At 41.9% G+C, this 21,894-nt stretch overlaps 1 protein-coding gene across 1 annotated transcript in view; it reads right to left on the bottom strand.

Annotated features, from left to right (window-relative positions):
* The window catches only part of LOC120999301 (protocadherin Fat 4-like), a 311,103-nt gene that overhangs the window by 264,231 nt on the left and 24,978 nt on the right, over positions 1 to 21,894 (bottom strand). The window contains exons 6-15 of the mRNA XM_040430172.1: positions 18,927 to 19,040; positions 17,988 to 18,078; positions 10,654 to 10,766; positions 9,586 to 9,759; positions 7,369 to 7,491; positions 5,382 to 5,639; positions 3,876 to 3,974; positions 3,068 to 3,240; positions 2,770 to 2,918; positions 988 to 1,280 (exon numbers count right to left, since the gene is read on the bottom strand). Of these exons, the coding sequence (XP_040286106.1) occupies positions 988 to 1,280; positions 2,770 to 2,918; positions 3,068 to 3,240; positions 3,876 to 3,974; positions 5,382 to 5,639; positions 7,369 to 7,491; positions 9,586 to 9,759; positions 10,654 to 10,766; positions 17,988 to 18,078; positions 18,927 to 19,040 (1,587 nt within the window). The remainder of the gene's footprint in view (positions 1 to 987; positions 1,281 to 2,769; positions 2,919 to 3,067; positions 3,241 to 3,875; positions 3,975 to 5,381; positions 5,640 to 7,368; positions 7,492 to 9,585; positions 9,760 to 10,653; positions 10,767 to 17,987; positions 18,079 to 18,926; positions 19,041 to 21,894) is intronic.

The following is a 21,894-nucleotide window of genomic DNA, read 5'->3' as shown; positions in this document are numbered from 1 at the left end:
CTGGCAACACGTGGTTTGATCTGACATGTTTTCCGTTTGGATCAAATGACATCTGTGTTGTTTCTGGTGCTTGCCACACCTTCTTTCGCCAGGTGTGGCTATTATGGTAATTTAACCTTCTCTATTTATTGTTGTTTCTCCCACTATGCTATGCGGTTTATAGCTTCTGTTTGAGTTGTGGATAGCTGGTGTGTGGATCTCGGCTGAGTTCCTGATGCTGCCATAGCCACTTGAAGTTAAGTGTTTTCTTTCCCTTTTGTATTTTGTATGCGTTATTTTGTGTGTGTTGCATTTCCCTGTCATTTGTATTAAGCCCTGAAGGAGACTCCTGTTCGTCCTTCCTTTTGGAGGAACAGGTTGTCTCAGTCCTGACATTAGCACCCGGGTCCTATAGGGTGAGTTAGGACACTAGGTATATGGTGTATGAACTTGCCTACCTCTGGGTAGGCATACTGGTAGTTAGTCAGGACTTTGATTAGGGTTTTACTAGAAGGTGTCAATCTCATTTCCCTAGTTTCCAGACTTTACTCCCTCAAACCTTTCCCTCCTATGTTTGGTGTGGTGTTTCCCTCCCAAACGTGACACAGGTAGGAGGTGCAGTGGTTGCTGGAGGCCAGGAGAAGATGGTAGTGGTTGAGGGTGGTTGTAGCCCTTGGTGGCTGACTCCTTTCCCTGATTCCTCCATTTAACCACACTGCACCTGCAGTAAGCTCCCAACAGAACAAGTGCAGATGGCAGGCACAGTGCATTTGAATGGAGAAGGCATAACATGGAGGTGATTTGCCTGGTCACATGACTCTCCATCAGCAGCCATTTATGGACAAGACCTCCATGTGGACAGAACAAAAGACTTTTTACGCAAGGGAGTATACCTTCTAAAATATAGAAAATGGTGCAGAATTTCAACAAAAGCTATATTAGTAATACATTGGTCAACAGTATCCAGAAAGTAGCTAACCCCTTTAATAATAAAGAAATACATCTCACCACTACAGCTGCTGTATTAGGAGAATCCTGCTTGTCCACAGCCATCACAAGAACATTATAACTGTCTTGTTCCTCTCGATCTAATATGACACGTGTAATAATTGTACCTTTCTCTGTAATGGAGAATACTGTTGCATATGTCTTAAGAAAATACATTACTGACACATCTACTCCTGCAGTGACTTTAACAGTGCCAACATCACTGCCTTCTGGCATCCCTTCGAGAAGACTGAAACTATAGTTGGAATTCACAAACTTTGTTTGGCCTTCTGAAAGATTGATGATTACAGTAACTAAAAAAAAAAAATAGAGAGAACATTAAGAACATTTACAGATTTAGTTGGCAGCAATTTGGTTGTGTATCCAGTTCTGTTTTGCTACCCTGTATGCTAACCCATACCATCGGTACAGGGAGGAGGAGATGGACGCATTTCTCAGGGTGTGTCTCCTTTTTCCTGGCTGTGAGCTGTCCAATCACAGCGGACCGCGTCACAGCCTCTGTGATTGGACAAGTCACAGCTAGGGAGAAGGAGACGCCCACTGAGAAACACGGCCATCTCCTCCTCCCTGTACCAATGCTATTGATTAGCAAACAGGGTGGCAAAACAGAACGGGGGGCACAGCACCCAATGGAGCAGCATATCAGTAAAGAAATTAGCAATATGACATCTAGTAAATACGCCCTACAGTGCCAGGTATTGATATTGCAACATCAAAACAGGAGAAAGGTCCTCTTTAGAATATAATCCTGGACAACCTAAATTAACACACAGCATACAGCTCAAAGTTGGAGCATCTTCAGTTATTTTGACTTAAAAGCTATGTACACCTTCGGAGGCATTTTTTTTAAATGACTGCATGTTACTCATATTTGGCTAGATAATTTTTTCAATTGGCCTTTATTAAAAATATTGAGATGTTCTGTCACAAAGGGTTAACGGTCATCTAATAAACCTTATTTAAGCCACATTCTTATCAGTAAGATAAGAACTGAGTTTTAATGAGTGTTCAGAGAGCAGAGATAAGGAGTCCATCTGCTCCAGGTGTGACGGTAAAGACAGAAAATCCAAAGGCTGCTGCTAGAGCATGTCAGCTCTGTACAGAAAAAAGAATACCATCGTTTTCATAAAGACCAATTTAGAAAAATATTTTAGCTCAAAATGAGCACAATGCAATAATAAAAAAAATTGCCCCCAAAGGTGTACATAGCCTTTAACTGAAGCATCAATTCCTAAATATCACAAATGGTTGCAAACCTCGGTAGGTCCCTAAACTCGATAGGGGTCATTTATCAAACTGGTGTAAAGTAGGATTGGCTTAGTTGCCCATAGAAACCAATCAGATTCCACCTTTCATTTTGGACTGCTCCTTTGGAAAAGGAGGAATCTGACTGGTTTTTATGCGCAACAATACCAGTTCTACTTTACAACAGTTTGATAAATGACCCCATATGTTTTTTCCTAGAAAAACTATCCAACTACCAACATCTGGGTAGAGTTGGCCAAGGACACAATAAGGAAAGAAAGGTGACAATACATTTGAAACCTTGCAAGGACTGTAGGTAAATTGGGTGGGTATAGAATTGTTTTATGCCTTTCAGTTCCAACAATCTGAAGAGTTGTGGTCAGTGAGACCTGTTGGTCTAAGTGGAAGCTTTTGTCCACTTTAAAGATAGAAAACATTATATGGTATCATCTATATTTTTTCAGTAGTGAATTCCAAAGTAATTTAAAACAATATAATACAATTATTCAATTTCAGTGAAAATTGGGAGACATTTACCAGTAGAAGACAGAGCCGGGACACCATGATCGGTTGCAATCACAGGTATAACAATACTGGTTTCCATACTAATAGCAGATGCATTACTTGTTAAAAAGATGTCTCCATTTTCTTCATTAATGGCAAGTCCTCTATGTGGCTGTGCAAAGCTGAAAAGAATTTTAATTAATTATTAATATGCTCAACTAGAAGCAGCAGGTATGTCCAAAACCCAAATTAATTGAAATAAAAGTATGTAAAAATTATTGACAGCTTATGTAATATTGTGGCTTCTTATCTCGAATCAATTATGTGTTACCTGTAAGAAATAAATGAATTGTTCCCAGTGTCCAGGTCAGTAGCGCATACTGATAGAACTGTATCTCCTGCTTTTACTTTATTTAGGGTCAGATCCACAGAATATTCTTTTTTTGCAAAAGTTGGGGCATTGTCATTAATGTCCTTTATGAAAATCACCGCATTTGCAAAGCTCTATGAAAGCAAACAAATCCTATTAGACGGGCGCTTTATGTATTACATGAAGACACATTGAGTTATTTCGAGGGCACACCAAATTTACAATGTTATACAACTGTACACTGACTACTTTACATTGCATCTAAGTGTCATATCTTCAGTCAGTGTTGTCCTATGAAAAGATATAATAAAAGATTTATAAAAATGTGAGGGGTGTGCTCACTTTTGTGAGATACTGGTATATCAACGCAGCTTTCTGAGGTCTCACCAAGCAATACAGACTCACACCTAGAGTATAGATCTTCATACACTAATGCAGTAATAACCAAACTTTTTATAATTGGGAACTTACTAAAAACTTTCCTCTCCCGAAGAACCCCAGAGGTATCCCATTTCGGCTAAAAAACATATTTGTCATGTGTGGTGAATGTTCTATAGATGAAGTCCAGGAGGCTGCAATTGCTACAAGAAAGAGGGGACCAATCCCAGGTTGGTGGCTCTGCTAATAATGAATGGTGAGAACCTGTGTAGAGAACCCCCTCTATCTTCAGTGTTGTCCCATGAAAAGATATAATAAAATATTTACAAAAATGTGAGTGGGGTACTCACTTTTGTGAGATACTGTAACGTGAACAAATTCTCTGCATTACCTGTCTTGGTGGATTTCCTTCATCAGATGCTATTAAGGTCAGTATGTATTTGTCCTTAGCCTCTCTATCCAGTGCTCCATGAACATAAATATTCCCATTCTAATATAGAAATGAAAAAGTAAAATTAAATATGGAAAACAATGTATCATACCATGCTCAATTTGCTGACAATCACTACTACAATTTTTATGAAAGAAAAAATTTGTGCTTCTCATTTAGTAGTATCATCATCAGTCCTCAAAAACTCTCTTCCAATTTTCTTCTTCAGTATAGTAATTGAATCTATTAGCATTTTCTAAATGTTGCATATTTAATGATATTACCATATAACTAGCAAAACTAAACCAGTCCTTCTTACTCATTGTCAGTACAGATACCCCGATATTCCCTCAGACACGGTCTGTATAATCATGCCGGTGATTTATCAAGGTTGTTTAGCTCCCATGGCAAAATGTGCCCCCTTCCTGGGGTGTCCACTAAATGCAGAACCTATCACATAGTGATTGACATATCAGCATAGCCATGAGCAGGGACTTCAGACTGTGTATAATAAAGTGTTAAAGGATCCTGAAAAATCAATAGATATTAGAAATCATCATCCTTAGCAGATGTCATCACTGGGCCATACATGAACCACAGTGAGCGTGATCTACCTGTCCACTGCACCGCACATGTATGGCACAGAGCAAGAAGGGGGTATAATGACCCTATCAATGTCAGAGTTATAAGGGTGCGCTTCCGGGTTTTAGAGCATTCAGATGCCATGGTCAGGTTTGACCACGCCATCTGAAGTCTTAGAAATCAGCATTATTGCCAGTTGTGGACTTTTTGCCGCATGTGTCTGCTATATGAAACAGCAGGCACCAGCGGCTATGGCGCCCGCTACATGTGGGAGCGGGCGCCATGCTTAAAGTCCCGGGAAGAGGTGAAAGAGAACCTGTCACCAACCCTGACATGTCTGTTTTAGTAACTACTTGCATTCTCCATGTAGTAACAATTCTATTCATATATCTTATTCTTAGGAGAAGTTTATGAATGCCAGCAGTTGGTTGGGGGGAGTCGCTGCACAGTCGGACTCTGTCAGCACTGACTGGTTAGTGTAAGACTGTTCATGGAAACACCCTTAACTGGTAACGTCTATTTGAGCCTTTATTACACACTGCTGGCAATTTATTCATAAACATCTAGAAGGAATAATAAAGGAATGGCATAACATATGGTTATATGAGAAGATGCTCCAAATTTATTTTTTTTACATGGGAAATGTAAGTAGTTACTACATCATACCTGTCCGGAGAAGTTACAAGTCCTCTTAAAATAACCTTTTCTGCAGCTCACTTTTTCTCCCCCTTCTCTCTCCATAGACTTCTATGAGCAGCATGTGATCTGAACCTTAAGTGATCTAGCAGATAAAAGCGCTGGACAATCGCTTGTCAGGTTTTTGTGGCTCGTACTTTATGATCTCAGGTTTTTATTCTAACGGTCATAATGAATAAACCATCTTACTTTTTGCAATTTGAACCTCTTGTCTGTGGTTTCAGCATCGGAAGTAACTGTAACCATTCCATTTAATCCTGCATCCAAGTCGGTTACATTTAACCTAGCCACTAGAAAGGGTTTGGGGCCAGTGTAGTCCCCTTCAGGTATGATATAGTGGAGAGGCAGGTTCTGAAACTCTGGATTATTATCATTGACATCAGTAACGTTTATGATGACCTCTGCACTGGAATTCAGGCCACCCGACACTGCATCAAACACCCAGACCTGCAAGATGTGTAAAATCAAATGTTATACTGTCAAACATTGGGAAACCATGCAAGCAACATCACATACATGTACAGATAAAGGTTAAGTCCAGTGTGTCAAGGTCAAGGCATGTTTTGCACAACATTTAGCAGATTTTATACCATGAGATCAGTTTTGCTACAATGGTAAAACTGGTGCTGAAGGAAACCTCAAGGTGTTCCACAGAAAAAACTAAACGTGGCAAACTAGGTCCCATAAAACACAGAGCTCCACCTCTCTGTATCAGGCACATTATAAAGCGTCCTTCCAGGACAATGAGCTTATGCTTCTTTTTTTTCTTTTAGTGGCGCGTGTGGTGTCCTGCCCTGTCAGGAGGACGTCGGCCAAGTGCACATGTTGAATGCATGAAAACACAGGTGATTCCAATTTGAATGAACTATGATGGAACATCACTTTTATATGGTTCTTATATGGATCTATGCTATATATTTATGATACGTCTAATAAAAGAAGAAAAGAGAGAAGCATAAGCTTATTGTCTTGATGTACACTTTATAGTATGGAAACTTCAATTTGTGACCCACTGGCCTGGTATTTTCCACATTCTTGATAACCCAGGGTGCAGTGTTCAGTCCATGTTGGTCCAGTAGTCCCTGAAGACCTTATGATGCCAATCACTAGCAACACAATGCACTCGTGTCTCAATAATGTTGATATAGTTCCTGGTAATTCCATAGTTTGCTGTCCAAGGGCCAACACTTCTTTAGTACTTGGGGCTAGTGGAACTATGTTTAGATCCAAAGGAATCTACTGCTTGGGAGGACTTGGTTTCCACTCTGGAGTACATGGCACAAACAAGTATATAATAGGTGTCAACCCTAACTTTGCATCTAAATTGGCTAATAATCCTAATATCTCATGCAAAATATGCAATACAATATTGCAGCATGCCAACCATACTCTTGAGATGCTGCAGTTCACAACTAGTGGGTGGCTGCTTATTATCATTATTATTTATTATTAAAGCGCCATTCATTTCATAGCGCAGTACATATGATAAGAGGTATACACACATAAAACAGACAATTCCACTAAGCATGAACAAGACGAGTTGCAAACTGGTACAGAAGGAGAGAGGGCCCTGCCCGTGAGGGCTTACAATCTACTTGGTATGGGAGAAGGACACAGTAGGTGAGGTGCTTATAGACACTCACGGGATAGACATCTTGTGACACCATATTGTAATATGATGGTGCAGTGAGACCCTGAGTAGCTGGTGTAGAGGACAAGAGTGGTAGTGGCCCTGATGAGATGTTGTGTCACAGTGTACTCCCTCAGGTCATTGTTTCCTGGGGATCAGTAGAGTGGAAAGGTGGTTTAAAGACTCAGGTCAGAAGTAAAAGAATAAAAGTCTTGCTTTACTCAGCGCCAAAGATAACTTGTAGTACATTAAGCAGAAGTTTTTACAAAGTGCAGTTTCTATCCCCAGATGATGAGGTATGGTGGCTGGATAAGTGGAAATAAGTGGCACCACTGATGTTCTATCTTGCAGATGACATGGAACTTGTAGATATAGGTGTCCACAGTGTAATGCAGGCTTTGAGTTAGTCTGGCCTGGTTGTAATCTAGGTGATGGGTGTCTGAATCATAGTCCCTCTTCTCTCTCTTTCCCAGCCTGTGGAATTGTATATGATGAGAGAGAAGAGGGAGCAGCAGAGGGGTGACACATTTCACAGGAGAAACTTACCTGGACATATAGTTTTGGTGTTAATTCTCTATCAAGATCGCTATTATTAAGATACATTATCCCATTATTGTCCACAGAAAACATGGTATCATTAGTTTGGAAATATCCATTGGACAGTCCATCCTAAATGTGAAATAGCCCAGAAAAATAATTAGAGCATGTTTTTCTCAGTTATATTTTACAGCTATAGTGTAAAGCTACAAAACAGCAGACAAGTCGAGAAAGAATGGGGTCTATGTTAACAAATGACATTATGACATTCCTGTGTATGATCATAAATCCACATTTTGATTAATGTAACCTGTCACCATGTACTGTAGTGCAATCTGCAGGCAGCAGGTCATAGAGCAGGAAGAGCTGAGCAGATTGATATATAGTTTTATGGGAAAACATTCAGTAAAATGTGTAATTTATTCGCTGAAATCCCTGCTCTTTCTATACTTAGGAGTCATGTGGGCGGTCCCAATCAGTCACCGACAGCAAAGCATAGAGCTGTCAATCAGTATGTAGGACCGTCCACATGACTCCTAAACAAAGAAAGGGCAAAAGTTTAAAGAGTATCTGTCAGCAGGATCAACTCTATCAAACCAGGCATACTAACTGGTAGGGTAGATCCTGCTTATTGTAATCCGTTACAGCTTTCCTGAGAAAAGACTCTTATTATTTATTTACATGTGGGCTGCAGTACCCCAAGGGACGGGGTCTAGCCTCTCTGTGCCCCTGAGCTCATCAGTTTTCCAATGCTGTTAACACCCCTCAGTGCACTGAAGTCCTTATTTGCATAAAGAATAAAAGCCTTTTTTCTTAGAAACACCATAACCATTTTTCTCAAGACTGGTATCATTTGAATCAGCAGATTCAACCCTACAAGGTAGTATGCCTGGTTTAATAGGGTTGATCCTGCAGATACATGTTTTCCCATAAAACTATATATCAATCTGCTCAGCTCCTCTTGCTCTATAACCTGCTGCCCCCAGATTGAACTGCATTTTTATCGTGATAGGTTCTCTTTCACCCCTTTGCAACCAACACTGTACATGTTTGAAATATGCACTGTTTCAAACAGCAGAGGCAAGCAGCTAATGTCTGTGACCGGCAATAATGCAGATTGCTGACATTACAGCCTTTAGATACCGTGATCAAGTGTGATCACAGCATCTAAAGGATGAAAAATCTGGAAGCATGTGCTTCTGAGTTAATACTGGCATCCTGGTGCGGCTATCGAGGATGTTGGTAATTAATTCTAATAGGCTGAGTCTCTCTGAAGAGACCCTATGTATTAGAGCTGCAATCCCTATGTGGGCCAGCAGGTGGCAGGCCAATATAAGAAATCAGCAATACACATTTTACAACACTGCTTTTTGGAGTATGGTAATATTCAATAAAAAAAAAAAACATAATAGTGGACATTGTAGCCTCCTAAATAGGCTACAATTTTTTTTTTTTAAATGTAAAAAAAAATGTGTGTGTGTATAATAAAAAATATAAACATCATGGGCATCACCGCGTTGTAATTGTAGTGACCCAGAGAATGAAGTGCACAGGTCAGTTTTGCCACAATGGGAAAGCCGTAGGGACAAAACCCCTAAAACTTTGGAGGAATTGCAATTTTTTTCAATTCCACCCCATTTGGAATTTTTTCAAGCTTCCCACTACATGGTATGCCATATTAAATGGCAGCGGCGGCGGCGGCGGCGGCGGCGGCGGCGGGCGGCAGCTTGAGACCAACAGAAACGCCCTGGGCACCTTATCAAGAAGATTGACAGGTTAGATAAAAGCTCTTTTTATCAAAAGGAGACGGCGAATTTATCTTCTAACAACACCTTTGTAATCACAGGGGCGCCATGGAGAGAACAATACTTTTAAAAGGGGGGGTTAGAAAGTGGTGACAGAGTCCCTTTAACATCCCCTTTGATGTACTTATGTCTTCAAGAAGTCTGTCATTTTCAAGGGTTTCTCCAGGCTTTACATATTGATGGCTTGTCCTCAGGATAGGTCAGCAGGGGTCTGACGCCACGCAGTCATTTTGAATGCTGCTGTGCTTGGTATCGCAGCTGCGCCTAGGCCACATGACCAATGACTGTGATGTCACATGAACTAGGAACAGGCCTAAGCGCTCATGGAGGACCAAGTCCTCTTCAGCCAGCTGATCGGTGGGGTTACCCAGATTCAGATTTGATGACCCATACTGAGTATATAAGGATTCTAGTTTTGTACCTCGTCCTTGTCAGTGGCTGTGAGAACAAGAACCATTGATCCAAATGGTGAGTTTTCAGGAAAATCCGCCTCATAGATGGATTGTGAAAACTGTGGAGCGTTGTCGTTTTCATCCAGGATGACGATCATCACCACACAATCTGCACTTTTAAGATCATTATTTTGTTGAGTCGCCTAATGCAAATGATATAGTCATTATTAATTCATACTTTAAGGCAGGGGCTAAAATAGAAATCACAGAGCCCCCATAGCAAAAGTCAGATCTGCCCGACCCATAAAAAGTGCAGTCAGAGACACATGGCTGACGTTTAGGCTGATTGCCGTTGTTTGCATTCCTTCCTCTGCTTCTTACCCAGACCTACATCAAAGCTTCTTCCACCTACAACATGTCTGCTGTTACCCAAATATTGTGCCCAATACTGCCCCTCAATATTGTTCCTGCTACTGCCCTAGTTGCCCTCTCATACCCTGCCCATTGTGCTGCTGCAAATGACACCTAACAGAGTACTTGCTGTGATGCCACCCCTGATATTTTATTTTCTGTGTGATATATAGTTTTTCTGTGCCCTTTCACATTGTGTCTCCTGTGCCCTGTTGTGGTGTGCCCAATTTTTCCTTTGACTATTCTTGCTCCCCCACCCCCAGCTGCTATGTATTGTGCTAAGTGCTTCATTCTACTAGGATGGCCTTGTCTCGATGTACAAATGTATTGTACTTCTTGTGGTTTATGCTGTGCCCTTGTACAGTGCCGCTTGTACAGTACCTGCTGTGCTCCTTGTACAGTGCCAGCAGTGCCCCTTGTACAGTACCTGCAATGCCCCTTGTATAGTGCCAGCAGTGCCCCTTGTATAGTGCCAGCAGTGCCCCTTGTATAGTGCCAGCAGTGCCCCTTGTATAGTGCCAGCAGTGCCCCTTGTATAGTGCCAGCAGTGCCCCTTGTACAGTACCTGCAATGCCCCTTGAACAGTACTTGCTGTGCTCCTTGTATAGTGTCAGATGTGCCGCTTGAGCATGAGTTTCAAGCATGTATTATACATTATTTATCCATCATTGACAAAAACACATTACCTTAACGTTCACAGCCAGGAGACTGACATTTTCTCTGTCCATTTCCTTATTAATAGAAATAACTCCATTTAAACTGTCGATTGAAAAAAAATCCCTAAATTCAGCAGGGTGCACTGCAAGAGAACAACAAATATGGTATTATGTCAATGTTTGCTGTCTCCTCCAGGGTGAATATCACATTGTTGTCAGGGTCTAATTTACTGCATCTCCATATCTTATGATTGATGGCCGGTAGCTGCTTGCATCTGATTCTGCTTGCATATGTAAAAGGTTATTCCCATCTTCAAAGTCCAGCATAAACCATGACTTTATGATCTGACCTTCAGACCCCCACAGATCCTGAAAATGAAGGTTCCCCCAAGTTTTCCCTGCACAGCGGCACTGACAGCCACTGGGAACAGTAGAGAACAGGACACAGCAATAAATAAGCAATGGGCCTGGGTAATACCAAGAACAGCCACTATACACATTGCTGTCAACTGTCTCGAATTTTCCAGCACTGTCCCTGATTTTCAGGTCTGGGGCTTTCATGGCAGGGGCTTAAACGCCCTGATTTTACCAACTCAATTGTTGGTAAGTATGTATACAACGTATGGTACTGTGTTTGGTATGCTGTGAGAAGGCCGCAAGTTTCACTGGACTGCAGCCACCATTTCAAACAGCTGATCCGTGATGGTGCCAGGTGTTAGACCTCACCGATCAGATGTTGATGACCTATCAATATTTTACTCCTGGAATACCCCTTTAAAAAGGGTATTTTTTTAAGTACTGATTGGTTCTTTTCCTTTAATTCTGTTCCCTTTTATTATTACCATTCTGTGTAATGATATGCGTTGTAATGTAGTACCCATCCCCCATTGTGTTGATAAGACCACATTCCTGAGTGATCTCAGAGACATCCATGCTGCACACTGGAGGAGGGGCTCAAAGGTTTGAACTCACATACATTCAGGGGACTCCACCTAGAACATCACCCTAGGTAGGGCAAATCAATACTTACATCATAGCTCTTGTACACCCTGAGGTGTCGGTTATGTGTTATAACGTGGTAGACAGCCATGTGTTATAGCTAGTGATGGACGAACATCAGCCGGGATGTTTCGCGAACGCACGTTCGTAATCAAATGTTTGCGAACCGCGCGTTCGCGGCAGGCCCCATTGGCAGGCAAACCTAAAAAATCTTCAGGTCTTATTTGCAGCCACCGAATACTTAGTAGAAGTGCACAAATAGCTCCACAACATGGGCAGTGACATACCAGAGGGGGATCATTGGCAAAAATTCCCACAAAAAGTATGTATTTTAATCAGGGGCCATTTTTATGCGTCTTAAAGGTAAACTCACCTGACAGAAAAGAACTTGTGATGATCCTGCTAGAGGTACATTAGGCGGTCACTGGATACAAATTTTACTGTAGGCCAGTACAGACCCCAAAAATTAGGCATTCACCTGACAGAAAAGAACTTGTGATGATGTGGCTGAAGGTACATTAGGCGGTCACTGGATAAAAATTTTACTGTAGGCCAGTACAGGCCCCAAAAATTAGGCATTCCTCTGACAGAAAAGAACTTGTGATGATGTGGATGGAGGTACATTAGGCGGTCACTGGATAAAAAATGTACTGTAGCAGGGCCGTCTTTAATATTGATTGGACCCTGGGCAAAAATTTACTTGGGCCCCCTGGATGCCGCCTTCCCACACCTTAGCAGGCAATCACGCCCTCCACCACAACACACACACAAAAAATCCACACATCTGGTAGAGTACAGTGAATGACTGTAAATACTTCCAGTTCTGAGGATCAGTGCTCTGGGCAGCTGGCTTCAGGCTGGAAGTGGGCACCGCTCTGCAGGAAGGAGACCAGGGCTCGGCTAACCCTAGTGTTACAGTGCACCCCAGCACCCCACAGTATGCAGTATAGCACCCTATAGTATACAGCAACGCACAGTATGCAGTATAGCACCCTATAGTATACAGCACCACACAGTATGCAGTATAGCACCCTATAGTATACAGCACCACACAGTATGCAGTATAGCACCCCACACTATACAGTACCCCACAGTATATAGTAGAGCAGTATAGCAGCCCACAGTATACAGCACCCCACAGTATACAACACCTCACAGTATACAGTAGAGCAGTATAGCACCTCACCGTATACAGCACCCCAAACTATACACGATACAGCACCCCACACTATACAGCCCCCCACACTATACAGTACAGCAGTATAGAACTCCACAATATACAGCACCCACAGTATACAGTATACAGCCCCCCACAGTATACAGTACAGCAGTATAGCACTCCACAATATACACTATACAGCCCCCCACACTATACAGCCCCCCACACTATACAGCCCCCCACACTATACAGGCCCCCACAGTATACAGCCCCCCACAGTATACAGGCCCCCACAGAATACAGGCCCTCACACTATACAGGCCCCCACAGTATACAGCCCCCCACACTATACAGCCCCCCACACTATACAGCCCCCCACACTATACAGCCCCCCACACTATACAGCCCCCCACACTATACAGGCCCCCACACTATACAGCACCACACTATACAGTAGTTTACAGTATATTAGCATAACAGCCCCTGTCACCTTTTTCTGATGTAATCTTCACAAAAAAAAGCTCCACAGTTAAGGCAAACTTCTGTCACAACACTCCTGGTAGGACCTTGATGACCTCATAGCCATGTGACCAGTAATATTGCTAGGTTACTGGTCACATGGTGATAATGTCATCTAAGGTCCTAGAGAATCACAGCTCTCACAGTACGCTGCCTGGAGTGCCGGCAGGCATGGCATGGCAGCACCCCCTGTGTAGCTGACAGCCTGACACCCGGGGCAGTGGCTAGCAGGGCTCAAGTGGCAGCTGCCTTGGGCCCCCCAGGAGAAACTGGGCCCGGGGCAGCTGCCCCTTTTGCCCCTTGTTAAAGACGGCCCTGGTTAATCATTATTTTGTGGACGCAGGTATATCGCAGCCCTCAATCAGTATTTTGTGCAAGCAGGTATCTCGTAGGCTTCAAAAAATATTTGGTGGAAACAAGTATATCGAACCTCTTAATCAGTATTTTGTGGAGGCAGGTATATCATAGCCCTCAATCTGTATTTTGTGGAATCAGGTATCTCGCAAGGACTCGATCAATATTTGGTGGAAGCAGATATATCAAACCCCTTAATCAGTATTTTGTGGAAGCAGGTATATCGTACCCCTCAATCAATATTTGGTGGAAACAGGTATATCAAATCCCTTAATCAGTATTTTGTGGAAGCAGGTATATCACACCCCTCAATTATTTTTTTGAGCAATTATATCACACCATTCTGTTTATTTGGGGCAACAGGTATATCGCAGCCCTCAATCAGTATTTTGTGGAAGAAAGTATATCACACCCCTCAATAATTTTTTTTGGGGCAACAGGTATGTCACACCCATTGCAAATAGTTGTTCCAATAGCGCTTGTCCCTCTATATAGCTGTGGTATCGCAGCAGAACCGCACACAACTGCTGCACAATACAAATGCACTATATACTTTCTATGTTAGAAAGTATATTATAGGTATATCACAATCCTCAATCAGTTTTTTTGGGGGCAACAGGTATATCAAATCACTGAAAAAATATATATAAAACATTGTGCACGATATGATAATGAATGTTGCGGATGTACATGCCTACATTTATACAGTCACAGAAAATAATGCACTATAATAATAGATGCAAGCATAACATATGGTCCAAGCCCTCACTCTATTGATAAAATCTGAGATACTTGGTCAATACATTTTGATCAAAACACATCTAGGCCCACCTAGCAAGCGACAAGGTGGTCTCAGTTCAGGCGGGTCCTACGCTAAACCTGCCTATGCCGTTATGCATTTATGTTCAGGAGCGCAGACCCCACACATATAGTGTGTTGCTCCTAGTTACCTCCATGTGCAGCAGCAAACGGTGGGAGGAGGAGCACACACAACTACAGTATATGTACCAACTTAATCAAGGTAGCCAATTAGATAGGTGGGGTAAAAGTGCACATGAATACTCCTCCCAAGATAGGAGCATATTCACAAATGAAGGTGCCATTCCTTCAAGACAAGTTAAACAAATCACAAAAAAAAAAAAAAACATCCTGCACGATATGATAATGAATGTTGCGGATGTACATGCCTACATTTATACAGTCACAGAAAATAATGCACTATAATAATAGATGCAAGCATAACATATGGACCAAGCCCTCACTCTATTGATAAAATCTGAGAAACTTGGTCAATACATGGAGGTAACTAGGAGCAACACAGTATATGTGTGGGGTCTGCGCTCCTGAACATAAATGCATAACGGCATAGGCAGGTTTAGCGTAGGACCTGCCTGAACTGAGACCACCTTGTCGCTTGGTAGGTGGGCTTAGATGTGTTTTGATCAAAATGTATTGACCAAGTGTCTCAGATTTTATCAATAGAGTGAGGGCTTGGTCCATATGTTATACTTGCATCTATTATTATAGTGCATTATTTCCTGTGAATGCAACAGGTATATCACACTCCGTTGCAATTAGTTGTTCCAATAGCGCTTGACCCTCTATATAGCTGCGGTATGGCAGCAGAACCGCACACAACTGCTGCACAATACAAATGCACTACAATATACTTTCTATGGAAAAAAGAAGTGTATGTGACGCACAAGAGTAACTGCTGACCCAAGAGGTGCACTCAGTCGAGTGGACTCACCCAGTCCACTCCAAAAAGGCAATAGAATAAAACAAGGATAACTAGGCACACTCAGGATATCTGGACCATTTGAATTTATGGGCATATATTAACATGTATTGACAATGCATAACCGTATATACTGACGGTAATAATAAATACCTATCTGCTATAACTACAACATAAAACACAACATGCAGTAATACAATATAAAACAAATGGAAAATGGTATTCTAAAATATACTAAAATTCGAGGAATAAAATTGAATAATCGATAATAAATCGTATGAATATTCGGGCGAATATTCGTATGGGAAAGTCTCGTAATAAATGGTATCGATAAAACAATGTCTTCTAACAACGTCCCATTCGATATTTTAACAGGGGTTTCCGAAAGTTATCAAGGTCCTAATGCACAATCAGTGAATGAACTCAAGCGGCGTCCCGCTAATAGCATCCACCAGCGGCGTCCCACTGGAATATTGGTATAAAAGTTTTAAATAGCTGGATTAAATCGCTGGATAAAATCGAACGGTCTTACCGTCTCCCTTGATCAATCGACAAAGGTAATATTGTGGTCCTCTGGATATGCAGACCAATAGTTCGTCATAAATTCGCACACTGGCAATTGTTTGACACGTGTAGTCAGGCCTTCACCATGGAGTCAGGCCTTACAGGTTGTTTGTAGAATATACTGAGGAAGGGGTAATGCAATACCCCGAAACGCATCTAGCCTAGACAGGACCCCAAATTTTGGACCACTTGGGAAGCTGGAGGATTTACTGGATTATCGCAAAGAAGAAATCGTCTGTCACACGAATGGTATATTCTACAAACAACCTGTAAGGCCTGACTCCATGGTGAAGGCCTGACTACACGTGTCAAACAATTGCCAGTGTGCGAATTTATGACGAACTATTGGTCTGTATATCCAGAGGACCACAATATTACCTTTGTCGATTGATCAAGGGAGACGGTAAGACCGTTCGATTTTATCCAGCGATTTAATCCAGCTATTTAAAACTTTTATACCAATATTCCAGTGTGACGCCGCTGGTGGATGCTATTAGCGGGACGACGCTTGAGTTCATTCACTGATTGTGCATTGGGACCTTGATAACTTTCGGATACCCCTGTTAAAATATCGAATGGGACGTTGTTAGAAGACATTGTTTTATCGCTACCATTTGTTACGAGACTTTTGCATACGAATATTCGCCCGAATATTCATACGATTTATTATCGATTATTCCATTTTATTCCTTGAATTTTTGTATATTTTAGAATACCATTTTCCATTTGTTTTATATTGTATTACTGCATGTTGTGTTTTATGTTGTAGTTATAGCAGATAGGTATTTATTATTACCGTCAGTATATACGGTTATGCATTGTCAATACATGTTAATATATGCCAAAAAATTCTAATGGTCCAGATATCCTGAGTGTGCCTAGTTATCCTTGTTTTATAATATACTTTCTATGTTAGAAAGTACATTATAAGTATATCACACCCCTCAGTATATCACACCTATCGATAGCACACCTATACCAGTGCTTAAAAGGACTTTTGTGGCCCTATTAGCTAGCGATTTGTGTCCCTAACAGCCTGTCCCTGCTCCACAAAGTAACCTCTCCCTACACTGGCAAAACACAGAATGAGTCTCCCACACTTTCTGTAGTGGAGTGGAAGTGGGAGTGGTGAGTCCCAATACCACCTATTCACCACTCCAATAAAGCCGGCCCAGATTTCTCCATTTACCAACCGTTCAGCAACTAGGCTCCTGAACAAAACAACATTATCCGGCTTTTAATATCTCGCCCAGCTTAACTTTTTGGGCGAGTAATACACTCCCTCCAATACAATTCCTGCTGTCTGCCTACAACAGATAGAGCCATCCCATAGAAGTGAATGGGGACGCCATTCTTGTAATTACACTGCTCACCACTGCAAATGCTGCAGCGAGCAGATAAATAGAGCAGAGAAAAGTTGCCTTCTATTCAAACAGCTGATCGGTGGGGGTGCCCGGGGTTAGGTCATCAATAGTAAAAAAGAGCACAACCCCTTTAACAGAGGAGGGAAGGGGTAAGGTTGAGAATTTGGGGGGAGGGGGTGTTTCAATTTTTACCTTAGGCAGTAGAAAGACTGAGTGCTGAACTCTTGCACCAGGGCCTATGAACCATGGGTTCATGGGTATCTGATCATGGGGGTCCAACTCTTGGCACCCCTGCCAGTCATCCTCTTCCTAGGCCAATGATGTCACGTTAATTGGTCACATGGCCTAAGCCCAGGTCAGTCCTTATGAAGTTGATGGAGCTGAGCTGCAATACCAAGTACAGCCACTATCCAATGGACAGTGCTGTGCTTTGTAAGCTGCGAAGAGACCATGGCGCTCCCTTGAGCTTTGCAGCCTCTTCAAACTGTTGAACGTCAGGGGTGCCAGGTGTTGACCCCCATTCAATAGGTATTGATCACTTACTCTAAGGATAGGTCTTCAATATTAAACACCCAGAAAATCCCTTTAACTCAAAACTAAAATGTTTTTTTTCTTAACAAAACAACCCAACTACAGTATATGTAAAACAGCTGCTGACAACACTTACCTCTGCTTATAGAGTAATATACAGTCTCATTTATACCGAGGTCACCATCAATAGCTCTTATTGCCTCTGGGTATGTAGATAAGTTGCCTTTCTAGAAATAAGAAAGTAGAACACCTTGATGAAATGTAGTCCAGATGATTATTACCGTCTAAAGTCCCTATTACACCGTACTATAATTGGGGCAAATTATTGGGGACAAGCTTTTTAACCTATTCCCTATAAATGGCTCGTATAATGAGAACTCAATCAGCCGATGAACGATGAGGATGAATGATACCTGATTATTGGCAGCACTTCTCTCTGTGTAATCAGGGATGTACTGCCGATAATGAATAGAACAGAATGAGGGAGGAAGGAATCGATCCTCCTGCATTAAAGGGGTTGTCCGGGATTGAGGACTTTGTTACAATAGTACAAGACAGACAAACATATTACATACATCCATGTCCTACCTTTTCCACATGTTTCTCAAGCCCCGTTTTCTTAATGAAATTCTTCGCCGGAAGTGAACTTTTCTTAGACTCGGTGACGTACCGGGTCCCTTGCAGGAGCGCTGAAGTCTCTTCTTCCGGCTGCTCAGGGAGCCCGGTGATGTCACTGGCACTGATGGGCTGGCTTTAGTGCTGCTCTAGCCAGTAAATCGTCACCGAACGCGATTTAGCGCAGCGCAAAAGAAAGCATCGGAGCATGAACTGCTCCGATGCTCAAGTCAGGAGGGCTGCCTGGGTGAAAATAGAGCTCTGAACCCGGACAACCCCTTTAAGTTTGCATCAGCCGGTGTAATCAGGCAAGTGAAAATGAGCACCAATGGATGTTTTATAATCCGTCGGCGCTCTCGCCGGCCATATGTCAGGCTGTGTAATGCCACCTTAAATATGAGTGATTCCCAAATTACTTTTGCATTCCATAATATGTTTGCTAAGCAAAATAATGTCTCACCTGATTTTCTGGAATTGAGCCTTCATACATCGGAAAAATAAAACGAGGATCCATGGTGTCCACATCTTGTACATCTATAAGCACTGGTACCATGCTGGAAAGGCCCATTGAGTCCTTAATTGAATATAGATGGTAGAGTTATCAATAAATGTACTCTTGGAATATGTGAGAGATATGGACACATCTTTAACCACCTCAGCCCCCAGTGCTTAAACACCCTGAAAGACCAGGCCACTTTTTACACTTCTGACCTACACTACTTTCACCATTTATTGCTCGGTCATGCAACTTACCACCCAAATGAATTTTACCTCCTTTTCTTCTCACTAATAGAGCTTTCATTTGGTGGTATTTCATTGCTGCTGACATTTTTACTTTTTTTGTTATTAATCGAAATTTAACGATTTTTTTGCAAAAAAATGACATTTTTCACTTTCAGTTGTAAAATTTTGCAAAAAAAATGACATCCATATATAAATTTTGCTCTAAATTTATTGTTCTACATGTCTTTGATAAAAAAAAAATGTTTGGGTAAAAAAAAAATGGTTTGGGTAAAAGTTATAGCGTTTACAAACTATGGTACAAAAATGTGAATTTCCGCTTTTTGAAGCAGCTCTGACTTTCTGAGCACCTGTCATGTTTCCTGAGGTTCTACAATGCCCAGACAGTACAAACACCCCACAAATGACCCCATTTCGGAAAGTACACACCCTAAGGTATTCGCTGATGGGGATAGTGAGTTCATAGAACTTTTTATTTTTTGTCACAAGTTAGCGGAAAATGATGATTTTTTTTTTTTTTTTCTTACAAAGTCTCATATTCCACTAACTTGTGACAAAAAATAAAAACTTCCATGAACTCACTATGCCCATCACGAAATACCTTGGGGTCTCTTCTTTCCAAAATGGGGTCACTTGTGGGGTAGTTATACTGCCCTGGCATTCTAGGGGCCCAAATGTGTGGTAAGGAGTTTGAAATCAAATTCTGTAAAAACTGACCAGTGAAATCCGAAAGGTGCTCTTTGGAATGTGGGCCCCTTTGCCCACCTAGGCTGCAAAAAAGTGTCACACATCTGGTATCTCCGTATTCAGTAGAAGTTGGGGAATGTGTTTTGGGGTGTCATTTTACATATACCCATGCTGGGTGAGATAAATATCTTGGTCAAATGCCAACTTTGTATAAAAAAATGGGAAAAGTTGTCTTTTGCCAAGATATTTCTCTCACCCAGCATGGGTATATGTAAAAAGACACCCCAAAACACATTCCCCAACTTCTCCTGAGTACGGAGATACCAGATGTGTGACACTTTTTTGCAGCCTAGGTGGGCAAAGGGGCCCATATTCCAAAGAGCACCTTTCGGATTTCACTGGTCATTTTTTACAGAATTTGATTTCAAACTCCTTACCACACATTTGGGCCCCTAAAATACCAGGGCATTATACCTACCCCACAAGTGACCCCATTTTGGAAAGAATAGACCCCAAGGTATTCGCTGATGGGCATAGTAAGTTCATGGAAGTTTTTATTTTTTGTCACAAGTTAGTGGAATATGAGACTTTGTATGAAAAAAAAAAAAAAAAAAAAAATCATCATTTTCCACTAACTTGTGACAAAAAATAAAAAATTCTAGGAACTCGCCATGCCCCTCACGGAATACCTTGGGGTGTCTTCTTTCCAAAATGGGGTCACTTGTGGGGTAGTTATACTGCCCTGGCATTTTCCAGGGGCCCTAATGTGTGGTAAGTAGGTAAATGACCAGTGAAATCCGAAAGGTGCTCTTTGGAATATGGGCCCCTTTGCCCACCTAGGCTGCAAAAAAGTGTCACACATCTGGTATCTCCGTACTCGGGAGAAGTTGGGGAATGTGTTTTGGGGTGTCTTTTTACATATACCCATGCTGGGTGAGAGAAATATCTTGGCAAAAGACAACTTTTCCCATTTTTTTATACAAAGTTGGCATTTGACCAAGATATTTATCTCACCCAGCATGGGTATATGTAAAAAGACACCCCAAAACACATTCCCCAACTTCTCCTGAGTACGGCGATACCAGATGTGTGACACTTTTTTGCAGCCTAGATGCGCAAAGGGGCCCAAATTCCTTTTAGGAGGGCATTTTTAGACATTTGGATACCAGACTTCTTCTCACGCTTTGGGGCCCCTAGAATGCCAGGGCAGTATAAATACCCCACATGTGACCCCATTTTGGAAAGAAGACACCCCAAGGTATTCAATGAGGGGCATGGCGAGTTCATAGAAATTTTTTTTTTTTGGCACAAGTTAGCGGAAATTGATATTTTTTATTTTTTTCTCACAAAGTCTCCCGTTCCGCTAACTTGGGACAAAAATTTCAATCTTTCATGGACTCAATATGCCCCTCACGGAATACCTGGGGGTGTCTTCTTTCCGAAATGGGGTCACATGTGGGGTATTTATACTGCCCTGGCATTCTAGGGGCCCTAAAGCGTGAGAAGAAGTCTGGAATATAAATGTCTAAAAAATTTTACGCATTTGGATTCCGTGAGGGGTATGGTGAGTTCATGTGAGATTTTATTTTTTGTCACAAGTTAGTGGAATATGAGACTTTGTAAGAAAAAAAAATAATAATTCCGCTAATTTGGGCCAAAAAAATGTCTGAATGGAGCCTTACAGGGGGGTGATCAATGACAGGGGGGTGATCAATGACAGGGGGGTTGATCAATGACAGGGGGTTGATCAATGACAGGGGGGTGATCAATGACAGGGGGGTGATCAATGACAGGGGGGTGATCAATGACAGGGGGGTGATCAATGACAGGGGGGTGATCAATGACAGGGGGGTGATCAATGACAGGGGGGGTGATCAATGACAGGGGGGTGATCAATGACAGGGGGGTGATCAATGACAGGGGTGGTGATCAATGACAGGGGTGGTGATCAATGACAGGGGTGGTGATCAATGACAGGGGGGTGATCAGGGAGTCTATAT

Source organism: Bufo bufo, chromosome 4 (assembly GCF_905171765.1).
Source record: "Bufo bufo chromosome 4, aBufBuf1.1, whole genome shotgun sequence".
Lineage (NCBI taxonomy): Eukaryota > Metazoa > Chordata > Amphibia > Anura > Bufonidae > Bufo > Bufo bufo.
Note: the sequence above shows the minus strand (reverse complement) of the source record. Positions and strands in the feature narration are given on the sequence as shown.